This window comes from Diplotaxodon limnothrissa, linkage group LG12 (assembly GCF_057381915.1).
Source record: "Diplotaxodon limnothrissa isolate DT_005_m linkage group LG12, D_limnothrissa_male_GT1.1, whole genome shotgun sequence".
In the NCBI taxonomy this organism is placed as follows: domain Eukaryota; kingdom Metazoa; phylum Chordata; class Actinopteri; order Cichliformes; family Cichlidae; genus Diplotaxodon; species Diplotaxodon limnothrissa.
Window position 1 is genome coordinate 38,675,214 of NC_140607.1, and position 13,417 is coordinate 38,688,630.

Genomic DNA, 13,417 nt, shown 5'->3' on the forward strand with positions numbered 1-13,417 from the left:
TAGTGTTTTTTTAAATAGTAGTTTGTTTGACCTTTTTTTAAGCTTTATTTGATAGATGAAGTGAAGAAAGGACACAAGAGCAGGGGGAGAGACGGGGAAGACGTGCGGCCATGGGTTGGACTCGAACCCAGACCGGTCGCTCTCAGCCGTTCGGCAGCTGGTGGTCTGGGTTTGAGCTCTCTTACTGTCCGTAAACTTGAAACTAAAATCATCCATAAAACAAACTTTATTATTCTCACAGTTTCATTCACGGGTCACTGAAGGTTTGTACACAAATAAAAGCTTTTTCCTGCCTCAGAATGAACCCACTGTGTTATAAAATATTTATTTCATCTCCAAAAGAACAAAATGCAGTGCAGAGCGTGTGATGTCATCTGCCGTGGTCCCTCCAGTGCTGAACAACACCTCTATATTTTGCCTCCTGTCTGTGTGTGTTTGTCTACTTTTGTGAGTTTTGGTTTCCTCCTGGTTTATTTTTATTTTGGAGATGGTGGTTTCCCACATTTTCAATCAGTAATGCAGCAATAAAACTCTGGCTCCAACTCGCTGCCTGATTGTTGCCTCTGTTTCTCATGTTCTTCCCTCAGTGTAATAGAGTGGATTGTTGCCCCCCAGTGGTAAAATACAGAAGTGCCTGTTACAGGGCTAGTTCTTGGTTGACCAATATATAACAACGAAAAAGGGTAGTTTCTGCATGCTAAGAAAACAACAAGTTAGTGTGTGATGTCCTGCTGTTCATTAAAGGCACCTATCCACGTCCTTCTGTCCTGATCTTTTCAAAGAGCCTAATCCAGAATATCACAACTGGTGACGAGGATTCTAAAGATTTCCACAGCGTGACAGAGGCAGTAGAAGGGCTGTGTTCACATGTAAAGAAAAAAGACAAACCAAGACGTTTTCTTCACGGCTGCAGCGGAACAGCTTTTGGTGAGCTATCATGGCGATGCATGTGGGTCGTGTTGAAGAGTATAATGAATCGAAGGAAGATTTTGAGTCATATTTGGAGCGGTTGGAGCAATGGATGTTGGCAAATGATGTTTCCGATGAGAAGAAAGTGTGCACGTTTCTCTCTGTGATCGGAGCAGATACATACAGGCTGCTAAAGAATCTTGTGTCTCCGAGGGTACCGAGTACCATGGGATATGCAGTGCTGACTGGAGCGTTAAGTGCGCATTATAAGCCGACTCCAGTGGTAATAGCTGAGCGTTTTCGTTTTCAGAAACGTAACCAGAAAGAAGGGGAGGCAGTTTCTGACTATGTTGTCGCCCTGAGGCAGTTGTCAGCCACATGTGATTTTGGACAATATTTGGATGAGGCCCTGAGGGATCATTTTGTTAGTGGGCTGCGTTCTGATGCTGTGCAGCGCAAGCTACTATCGGAAAAAGATCTTACATTTCCACGTGCATGTGAGATTGCCGTATCCATGGAACTCGCTTCGAAAAATACGATGGAGTTCTCAGGACGCCAGGACCCTCACCACGTAAATGCCTTGACAAATGCTCCAAATTTTTTCAACAAAGGATGGAAAGGACAGAACAGGCAAGAGGGTAATAACAAGCCAAAGAACTGGAAGGGACCTAAAAAAGACACAGGAATGAAGCAACCATGTTATTGTTGTGGTGGAAAGCATTCAGCACGCGAGTGCAAATTTAAGAGTGAAAAGTGTCATGTTTGTGCAAAAATAGGACACATTGCACGTGCTTGCAGGAATAAAAAATTCAGTCAGCAAACTCAGTATTTGGAAACTGAGGATGAATGTTCAAGTAGGAATGATGAAGCTGAACTTTTTGGAGTATATTCAATGTACTCCATCACCTCCAGTGAGAAGGGATACACAGTGGATGTTGCGCTTGGGAGCAAGAACACCACCATGCTGCTGGATACAGGATCAGCAGTGTCGGTGGTATCAGACAAGTATTATCAGATGCATCTCACTCATTTCCCTATAAAACCAGCCAGTGGGCTAAAGCTCAAGTCCTACTCAGGCCAACACATTGCTGTGCGTGGATATATTATGTTACCAGTACAGTAACATCACCCTACCACTGATCGTTGTTCAGGGAGACAGACCAGCTCTGATTGGACGAAACTGGTTAAAGAAACTACAGCTGAACTGGAAACAGATTTTCACAGTACACAAGGTACTGGTGCAGAAAGAAGCAAAGCCAGGAGTACTAGAAGTGATTCAGCGCCATCAGGCAGTGTTTTCGGATGACCAAGTCTGCATAAAGGGATTTAAAGCTAGAATCCACACTAAACCAAACACTGCACCAATTTTCTGTAAAGCTCGCCCAGTTCCTTATGCACTAAAAGAAGCTGTGGAAAAGGAGCTGGACAGATTGGAAAAGGTGAAGGTTATTTCAAAGGTTGAGAAAAGTGAGTGGGCATCCCCTATTGTTACTGTGCCAAAAGCAGACAAAACAATTAGGATATGTGGTGACTACAAAGTCAGTGTCAACCAGTGTGTTGAAGAGGAAAGATATCCACTTGCTAATACGGAAGATTTGTTTGCCACTTTAGCTGGAGGAACATCCTTCAGTAAACTTGACCTTTCTCATGCCTATCAGCAGCTACAGTTGGATGAAGAATCAGAGAAGTATCTGGTCATCAACACACACAAAGGTCTCTATAAGTACAATCGCCTCAGCTATGGTGTTTCCAGTGCTCCGGCTCTTTTCCAGTCTGTGATGGATCAAATCCTTCAGGGGATGGAGCATGTGACCTGTTTTTTGGATGACATCCTCATCACTGCTTCATCTGAAAGGGATCATTTGAAGAGGTTGGAGGAAGTACTCGCACGTCTGGAGAAGCATGGTGTCAGAGTGAAGCTTTCCAAGTGCCACTTTCTTCAGAGCAGTGTGGAGTACCTGGGACATCGTATTGACAGGGATGGTCTGCATCCTTTAGAGGAAAAGGTAGCAGCCATAGCAAATGCACCAGAACCAACAAACGTCACTGAACTGAAGTCCTTTCTTGGTCTTCTAAATTACTACAGTCGATTTTTGGAAAATCCATCAACCATTCTTCAGCCTTTGAGGAAAGATGCTAAATGGATTTGGACCATGGAATGTGCAAAAGCATTCAGGGATGCAAAAAGCCTACTGCTGCAGAACAAAGTGTTGGTGCACTACAGCACAAATCTGCCATTGAAGTTAGCCTGCGATGCATCACCTTATGGATTGGGCACAGTCATCTCTCATGTCATGGAAAATGGAGAGGAAAGGCCTGTGGCTTTCGCATCAAGAACATTAACTGAAGCTGAGCGAAAGTATGCCCAGATAGAAAAAGAGGCCCTTGCCATAATTTTTGGAGTAAAGAAATTCCATAAATATCTGTATGGAAGGAAATTCACCCTCATAACAGATCATAAGCCACTGCTGGCTATACTAGGGCCAAAGTCAGCTGTCCCAACACTCGCTACACTAAGAATGCAACGCTGGGCTCTTATTCTAATGGCATACAACTATGACATTGAATATAGAAGATCAGCTGAACATGCTAATGCAGATGCATTGTCACGTCTACCTCGGAATACGCCAGACAACATTGCAGAGGAGGGAAGTATCTTCTATTTCTCACATGTGGAAGAGCTACCAATAGTAGCTAAAGACATTGAGAGAGCAACCATGAAGGATCCAATCCTCAGCAAGGTCTGGAGCTACACCATGAATGGGTGGCCGAGTTATATGCAAGACGAATCACTTAAGCCTTACTTTACACGCAGACACGAGCTGTCAGCAGAACAAGGATGTGTTCTTTGGGAACAACGGGTCATCATTCCACCGGTTTACCAACAGAAAGTGCTGGAAGACCTGCATCATGAACATCCAGGTATCTGTCGTATGAAAGCACTCGCTCGCAGTTACCTGTGGTGGCCAGGCTGTGATGGTGATATACAAGAACTGGTTCAAAGCTGCTCAGTCTGTCAGGCTGTACAGAAGTCACCACCCGTTGCACCACTCCATCCGTGGAAGTGGCCTGAGAGAGTTTGGCAACGGATTCACATTGATTTTGCTGAAAAAGGCAAGCAGTACTTTTTAGTTGTCATTGACAGTCATTCAAAATGGTTGGAAGTGTTCCCTATGCCATCCATTACCTCACACAACACCATTGAGGTTTTGAGAGGGTTATTTGCTTCATATGGACTTCCAGAAGAGCTTGTTTCAGACAATGGACCTCAACTTGTGTCAAAGGAATTCAATCAGTTTTTGGAGTTAAATGGAATCAGACACACAGCTGTTCCTGCCTATCATCCTGCATCAAACGGGGCAGCAGAGAGGTCAGTACAAATCCTGAAACGATCCCTGATGAAAAATGTGCTGGAAGCAGATGGTAAGGCCACATTGCCACTCAGTCATCGTTTGGCAAACTTCCTTATCATGTATCGCAGTACACCGCACACTGTAACGGGTCGTACACCAGCAGAGTTGTTCCTGAAACGTCAGATCCGGACTCGCTTCAGCCTGCTGAAACCTGAACTAAGCAGACACATTGAACAGAAACAGTCTGAGCAGAAGCGACACCATGATTACAAAACCCAACCTGTTCGTGTTTTTTCGGAGGGAGACGCTGTGCGTATCCGAAACTTCAGGGGGGGGGAAACAAAATGGACTCAGGGAACGGTTCTGAAGAAAATGGGAAGTGTTACTTACCTGATACAAGAGGGACAGAGAACATGCACAATACATGTGGACCACCTGTTACCATGGAGACAAACTGTGGAAAAACCCCCAGTTATATTTTCACCGGTTTCGGAGGGACGGCCAGAAGTGATTATGGACGGTGTTTTTCCAGAGATACCACCAACTCCACCTGGGATTTTAACATCACACCCCTTACCTCCTGAACCACCTAAACAGACAACCGATGAACCACCAGTATCCAACCCAGAAACCACCCAAAGCCCATCTGTGGAACGCAGATACCCAGAGAGACGCAGAGTTCCCCCAAAGAGACTGAATCTTTGAAAATGTAGAGTTATGTTTTAGCTATTTACTGCCAGTTATTTTAGAAGTGAACAGTTTAATAATAAAAGTAATGGCTACATTTGTTCTTTGTTCGTAAGGGCCACAGAATATTTCTTTTGGTGGGGGCAGTGAAATACATTCTTTAAAGGGTTGCTTATTTCAATTACAAATCTAAAAGGGGAGGAATGTAATAGAGTGGATTGTTGCCCCCCAGTGGTAAAATACAGAAGTGCCTGTTACAGGGCTAGTTCTTGGTTGACCAATATATAACAACGAAAAAGGGTAGTTTCTGCACGCTAAGAAAACAACAAGTTAGTGTGTGATGTCCTGCTGTTCAATAAAGGCACCTATCCACGTCCTTCTGTCCTGATCTTTTCAAAGAGCCTAATCCAGAATATCACACTCAGTGTGACTTTGTTGTCTTTTCCTCAGTCTCAGAGATCATCTGCTAGCTGGCCATCGCTCTCTCGCTGGATTTCTTTGTTGGAAAATGGACTCATGGCTCAGTTCTGTGCAGAAATATTGATGCTCACAGACCTTCAGCTCTGGCTGTGTGTTTTCTCTCTTCTTTGTCTTCTATGCAAATAGAAAATCTGAAGAAAACAAATCTGTGTTAATCATTTGTCGGTTTCTCTGTATTTCAATAGTCACACAAAAAACAGTGAATTATTATCAGACAGTATTTATTCATAAATCACTGAAAGCTTTTATACACAGGTGTATCCTATTCTGACACATGTCAATATTACATTTTGATGACAAGTTCTTTTAAATTTAAGATAAAGCATTTGGGGAATGATGTACCTGATCATCAGTTATTGTGGTGCAGCTGCACTCAGCCTCATTTCTCTTTGATTTAAGTTCAAAAAATCTTTTACAGCCTTGATTTTTGACACTTAGTCTCACTGACCTCAAAACACTAACAAGTCACCTTTTAATCATACATCGATACAGCATTTTATTCTACACCAGGGGTGTCAAACTCAAATACAGAGTGGGCCAAAATTCAAAACTGGAACAAAGTCGCGGGCTAACATTAATATTTACAGAAAAAAAAAATCTTACTCCAGATATAAGAATGAATCTTTTCTTATGGACTTGAAGGAAACGGTTTCCAGGGCCTAATCCGTGGATCGACTTCCTTCGAGGCGTGGACGTCTATCAGCAGAGAATGTACCTTAGTCTGTAACACAGTCAAATAAATTCTCAAGTAATATTCAAGCATGCCATTCAGCGTGTTAGTACGAGCTCGGGAGCAGCTTGGGAGAACAAGAAAACAGAGACTGCTTTAGATTGTCTTCCCAAAGTGACTCAACTTTATTCACAAGTATAACAGTTTATATAGAGGGTAAAATTCATGAGACAGCAGATTCTCAGTTTAAACCAGTACAGACCAAGATAAGGCAGCGTCTTCCTGCCCTTGGGTGAAGAAGCATCCTTTGTGTAGTTTATTAGTTCAGATACAATTGTGATTATCTCAGCGACATATTTTCAAGGCACAAAACAAAGAGTTCTTTCATTAGTGAAATCTGAAACAAACCATTTGGCCTCAACAGGCGTCTCCTAAAAGATTAAGGAACTAATGTAGCTGAGGGAGTGATCTCTGTGGTATTTCAACCTTGTACCAGCCTGTGATTCTCACACATCAATTCTTGGGTCAAAGAGAAAAATAACTAAAACAAAGGGGCCTTATTGAATGACAGAGTATAATGTCACTATAAAACAATATCCAGTAAATGCTCCCATGGTACTAAAATACCTAACAGGACTCAAACAAGTTTGCTGAAAAACTGAATATGGAACAAGCAAAGCTTAATACTAAACAATATATATATTAGCTGTATAATGCCAGCAGGCCAGCTCTGATAGTAATTTGGTTTGGCTTCGTGGGCCAAATGTAATTAGGCTGCGGGCCAAATTTGGCCCACGGGCCAGAGTTTGACACCTATGCTCTACACGCTTCAACTATTTAATTCGTCATCTTCTTCTTTTGGTAGACAAACAGAAGCAGACGGCCGTAGTGATCGATGTAGCGGTTCTGAATGACAGCAACATCAGGAAGAAGGAACACGAGAAGCTGGAGAAGTAACAAGGGCTCAGAGAAGAGCTCGAGAGGATGTGGAGGGTGGAGGTGACGGCGGTCCCCGTGGTGATCGGAGCACTAGGTGCGGTGACTCCCAAGCTAGGCGAGTGGCTCCAGCAGATCCCGGAAACAACAGCGGAGATGAGAAGAGCGCAGTCCTAACAGGAACAGCTGACAGCTATGTGTGTGTGTTTGTGTAAAACAGCAGCTCCAGACTGTTCAAAATGATTTGTTTAAAATGAATGAACAGCAGGAATCAGGATCAGCAGGTGAATTCAAAATGAGCTAGGTCAATTTCTATGTGCCATAACGGCACATGCAGCCAGAGCGATGGCGCCTGCACCACGAGCGAGTTTGAGTGCTGCATCTTCCACCTGCAGGAGGAAAAACGTCTTTTAGTTTTTCTGCAGGAACATTATGAGCAGATTATTGTCGTCAGTCACCACTGAAAGTTTCAACAACTCTGAGATATCAGTAAAAACACATGAACACGTACACGAGCATTGTCAGCTGTTGGTCATACTATGATTATGGGCATTTTTATTTCTTTAAATTATTATGGCATCAATAATTCTGGTCAGCAGTCAGAAACGTTTTAATTCAAAATCTCAGCTGAAATCTGAGCAGCAGCCCCTCACAGCTCTGCTGGTTATCAGCTTCTAACTGCAGTAAATCCATTTCTCTGTGTGCTTCACCCTCGTGTGTCTAAATATTATAACTAATTGCCGTCAGTGTCATGTATGATCTGGTTTTAGTTGACAGAATATCACACACCGCAACGATTGTTATTGGTTTTGTTACTTGTCCTAATAATGAAATAATAATGTAAAGCTGCTTCTTCCATGAGCAGCAGACTAACATCGGTGCCTTTTTATGTCATTTTTTTCACAGCAGCTCCATAAAGACTGTTTCCTGAAAGCAGCAACACGGTTTAACCCACCTGCGGTGATTCGGCCACACCGTACCGCAGCCCTGTGACAAAGTGCTCACAGTTAAATGAGACAACGTCGTATCGCAGTTCTTTGCCCACCAACGCTTTAGCATCCTCCACAATATCATTAGCTGGGCGTGGCTTGTATTGCCTGTCCATGCTGTTGTTGATTTTCCACTTGTCTTTTCCCACCGCATTCCACATCTTCTCCTTCCGCACAATGCCGTTTGCAGCTTTGACAGAAGCGCCGCTGGGAGCTCCAGCTTTCAGGGCGAAACAGAGGAAAATAAAAACGGCTCATAAAGAGTTTCTACACTGAATGCAAACCTATTCCTTTCTGGTAAGTGGATCATTGTAACAGTCAAGTCTACAAACATATTGTTTGTGGTCTGAAAACTACACTGAATGAATGTGGGCTGTTAGACTGAAACTTACAGTGATTTACAAAGTGAACAACAAAGCCCGCACCGACGTATACAGCCCAGTGCGCATAGTTCTCACGGAAGATCTCAATCAAGTCCCCGAGCTCTGGCTCCCTGTCATCCTGGGATTGGAAAAAAAGAAAACAAATTAAATTCCTCAATTAAATAATTAAATTGTTTTTAAAACTAGTCTCAGTAACATGTCACAGCCTTCATGTCTGACTGGTCTGACTTACCTGATCCCCTCCGGCATCTGCAAAAACAAAAAAACAAAAACCATTTTAGTACAGTGTTATGTACGAACCAAGAATTATTGTGTGCTATGCAAGCCATCGCCAGTAGGGGGAACCACGCCCAGTTATGTGTGTGTGTTACTTCTGTGTTATCCCAATAAAGAAGAAGTCAACTTGTAAACAAACTGTTGTGTGTGCAGTCTGACTCGGCATAAGCTCTAATAGCGTAGTGACACTACAGTGGAAATATAACATAAAGAGAGAAAAGCTTTGCTTTTTATTTTATTGGATTAATTGAACCATATTTTGGCCATAAGTAGTTTCCTCTGTCTTTTTCAGAAATGATGAAAGTAAATTGTGGCAAACGAGAAATGACAACATCCTTGGAAAACTAAGAAACAGTTACAGACTCACAAGACGACAATGATGATCCCATGATGTCTCCGAACTTAGAAACAAACGATGGACTGAACTGTTTGATGGACCTGGTGAAACAAAGAACATTTTGAGTTTAACTGGAACACTTTTACACACATTCGCACACAAAAACACAATTTCATAGCTCAGTACGTAGAGTGGTCGCACCATGATGGGAAGGTTGGGGGTTTGAATCCACTGAAAGGCTACTCTGAGGTACCTCTGAGCAAGGCACCGTCCCTACTCACTGCTCCCCGGGTGCTACCTCGGTGGCTGCCCACTGCTTCACTGAGTGAATGGGTCTAATGCAGAGGACTAATTCCCCTACAGGGATTAATGACGTGTACATTACATTACACACACTTCATTAGCATCCCTGGCTAATGAAACGTCTGCTTCATCACACTGTGATTTAAGGACAAATAATTCAGTGTGGGCTTCATTTATTCACCAGCTGAAATCCTGAAGTCAAAACTGATGCATTCAAGAATGAAACAGGAAGTTAATCATTCTAAAGTTTAAAAGCAGGGAAAGAAAGTTTTCCCTCCCACAGAACAAAGTTTTCTCACTCAAGAACCACTGAGAGCAAAATAAGAAGAAGAGTAGCTGATGAAGCTGGAGTGACATGCAGAGATGGAGATGAGCTGACGGCAGATTTTATAGGAGAATGAAACATTGGTGGCTGTTCCTGAACTCCACTAATGTCCACTATCAAAAAGCTTATTAAGACTTAATGTAAATCTTTCTAAAGCATTTATCATCACTGTGAAACTCCTGAAAACAAACACACTTTTACTGTGTTTTATAATAACTTTATGAGTTATCATGTTCCTGGTAATGTTTTATATTTAAGCAGCGAAATCTTATAACTTTGACTTGAAACTTGAAAGTTGCTGATCTGAAGTAAAACCAAATATAAAGCTGTGTTTGTGTGATGTGCAGAGAGACGTCTGAGTTTCTTTCCACTCACCTGCTGAAGTCAGTGCTGCAGAGAGAAGTGCTGTGAGTCCTCAGAGTGAAGCGCTATATATACATGTGGCCCAGCCCATCCTCACAGTCAGTGTAAAAGTGAAAATAAAAGTGTGCAGCAGAACAAAACTGAAAGACATACCTGTGCACTTAATGTGTTTCTCATGTTTTCCTGATGAGCAACTCGTGCAGCACATCATCCACACAGTGAACCTTTATTTTTGTTATGCATCGTTGTTAACGTTGTTAAAACATACAAAAACATCTTTTATCAATCACTATTTTTTTATTTCTAATGTGAATTTCAGCTCACATTAATCCAACATTCCTTACTTTTTACTGCTGGACATTTGTGGGAGATTTTCATCTTTAAAGAAATCTTCCCATGTTTCAGTGATGGGATTTATATCAATGGTTATTTACTAGTTACTCACTGTGAGTCTATAGTTTATTGTGTTTGGTGATGCAAATGTTTGCACAAGTGGTTTACTGTGGCCGAAGAACAGATATTGTTATAATGGTGACTGTGAACCATGAGATTCACTCTGTGGTGCTTCAGTTGTCATGTTGCTGAGGTTGTTCATGCCCTTTGTGACAGTGTATCAACATCTGCCATGCTGCTTATCATTGGAAGTGGTTGATAAGTTTGTGTTGTTCATAAATCCTGCAGTCAGAGCTGTAAACAAGCTTGTGTGCCTCTTTATTCTAATGCACAGTTGCAGCATTTAGGATCGCACCCCTCCCAGACACCCACCAGGTGGGCGGGGCCAGCATCTATATTTGCTTTTGGTTTTGAAAAGGAAAAATGAAACTGGATACACAATCTGCTCTGCACGGTTTATTTCTGGAAGGTGTCAGAGTCGCTGTAAAAGCAGGTGATCATACAGCAGTTCACAGCACCCAAGTGGGGGAAAAAACCACAGTAAGAATAGTTTCACTTCCAGTTTTCCATGAGTGACGAGAACCCACTGAAAGGGAAAAGAAGGAAGAATGAAGTGCAGTGCTAGAAGTGACTCAATATCCTTATGAGAGTTAATCAACAACCCTGAGTCTGACCCCGACCACTTTCTCTCTTTCTTAGATGCCTGGCCAGTAATTTATGCAGCTTATCACCAAATTCAAGGTTTGCTTAACAGGCCCTGGAAATTTTATCTGAGAGCAATTTATTGAGTTTGTACTTCAGAGCCGATATTTTACTGTGTAGCTGTACTGATGCTTGTTTGGCAGAGTCCAACTTTGGTATTTGAACCTCCAACTGTATATGTTCCGCATTATTACGTTTTTTTCTCAGACGACTGAAAAGACAGCCTCTCACATACACTTTAAACGTCTACCACAATAAAAGAGATGATAAATCGTCTTGGTCATGTCTCAAAAACACAACTTGATCTGTTCTTCTAAGTATTTGCAGAATGTTTTCCTGGTGAGAAATTGAGGATCTAATTGCCAGTGTTTATAATTACCACCTGATTCCAGTAGATGATCTAATATGAAGATATTATTATATTTGCTACTTTTGGACGCTGTGTAACAGTTTACTATCTCATATATATACGGGAGTATGTGTTATGAACCACAATTTTGAAAACACTCTGGCAATCCTCATATGTTTGTACACACTAAAGCTGGTGCACCAAAATGTCCTACTAGGAGGTTCTTTAAATACAAGGGGGGGAGCAAGAATCAGAAACCCAGCACAAACAGACTAAACAGGTCCAAACAGATTCAGCTTCTTGCCAGAGGAGGAATGCAGGAATAAGCAAACAATGCTAAAAATAAATCAAAATAATTAAAAAAAAAAACCTGTACAATAAAATGTTCATTTTACACCAAAATCCATACAATCCTGTGGTGGAGTTTTGGGTGACAAGTGTATCTATATAACTATATATCTATCTGCACTGAACACATATACTTTACTGTATATGCTGTAACTCTTAAGCACAGGACGTTTTGCCCTCACTACTGTTTATTAAGGTTTTACAGTAACAGGGTTGTTAATGCCAGGAAGAGTTTTCCTGAATAACTTACTCTCCAGCTCCGGTAACACGTGACAATAAAATCACCTTAAGTAACCATGTATACACAGACAAGCATGTAACCTATGTAGTTAGGTCAAGTATTATTCACATGTATAGTATAAGATTAGACCACTGGCTGAATGCTTGTTGTAAGACTTAATAATTTGGTAATGTGCGATGTTTGACCGTGTCGTGACCTATTGTGATAAGGCAAAGCAAAGGGTAGCCACAGTCCTGACTGGCCCCGGGCCAGGACCTTTATCTAACCCTGCACCTGCTGTCTTTTTGTTTTGTTTGGGTTTTTTGTCCCGTTTGGATCTATAGCCATCAGAATTGTTGTCTGAAGGCCAAGAAAGATGCCAAGTGGATTTATTTTACCAAGTGGATCATCATGGCCCTGCCATATTGGTCCATTTGATTGACCTTTATTATAATTATGTATTTATTTTATTTTCGTTTTTTAAAGACAGGACAGACATGACTGGGGGACAGGACAGGGAGAAAGAATGAAAGAAAGAGAGAAAGAAAAATAGAGGAGGGGAGAAGAGACGGTGAGAAAGGGGGGAGGAAAAAAAAGAAAAACAAATAAGAAAGAGCAACATAATAAAAACAGCACCATCACAATAAACTAGCTCACAGTAGGTAACAGTAGATACTGAATATTACATTTTATTGTGCAGCACGCAAGATCAACAGCGCACAATGTGCTTTGAGGCAGCAGCCAAGAAAGGTGTAGCTTGTGTCTGTGCACACCTGTGTGGATCAGCACGCTTGTATTCAAAAGGTTTCTCCATGTAATGATCTGCTAGGGAGTGTGGGGGGCTATAGCCCCGTCCCCCAGGGCATGAAGCAGGTATGGAGGAGATCCAGGCCACAGAATATGAGGACCAAAGGAGGACCACCAGGGGGGGCAACCGTGCCACCCTCCTGGGGAGAGCTGAGGAGAGCCCCAAGTGAGAGGTCACCCAGCAGCTACGGAGCAGAGGCCAGAGGGGGGTTACAGTGGCGTGCCCGCGGGCTCTGCCGGCAGCCAGCTGTGCCAGAAAGGACCGGGCCTAGAGGCCGCAGGGCACCCCACCCCCCAGAAGGGGCCCAGCTGGGCCACAGGATCCAGGCCCCGCCAATCGACCACCAGGAGTGAGTCGGTACATACGTGAGCGCCCAGACACCAAGAACCACCAACACACCAACGTCTGAGGGCATCAGCCACCAGCAGGGAGTGTGGTGAGGGGAGATAGACCTCCATACCTCGGAGAGCCTGAGATGTTCCCAGGGAGGCGGAGTCTAAGACCCAAGCTGACATATAGACACAGACGAACAGGCGCACGCAGACACAGACGTGCACCTGCTGTCTTTGGCTGGAGGACAAGAGGA

At 42.8% G+C, this 13,417-nt stretch overlaps 1 protein-coding gene across 1 annotated transcript; it reads right to left on the reverse strand.

The window, feature by feature from the left end:
- Positions 1-6,362: 6,362 nt before the first annotated feature.
- On the reverse strand, positions 6,363-10,042 carry LOC146621886 (phospholipase A and acyltransferase 3-like). The gene is made up of 6 exons (XM_085367619.1): positions 10,024-10,042; positions 9,051-9,121; positions 8,640-8,656; positions 8,417-8,525; positions 7,991-8,244; positions 6,363-7,424 (listed from the first exon to the last, which is right to left on the reverse strand). Exons 2-6 carry the CDS (start codon positions 9,070-9,072, stop codon positions 7,341-7,343), a joined length of 486 nt encoding a protein of 161 aa, XP_085223745.1. The 5' UTR covers positions 9,073-9,121; positions 10,024-10,042; the 3' UTR covers positions 6,363-7,340.
- Positions 10,043-13,417: the final 3,375 nt, after the last annotated feature.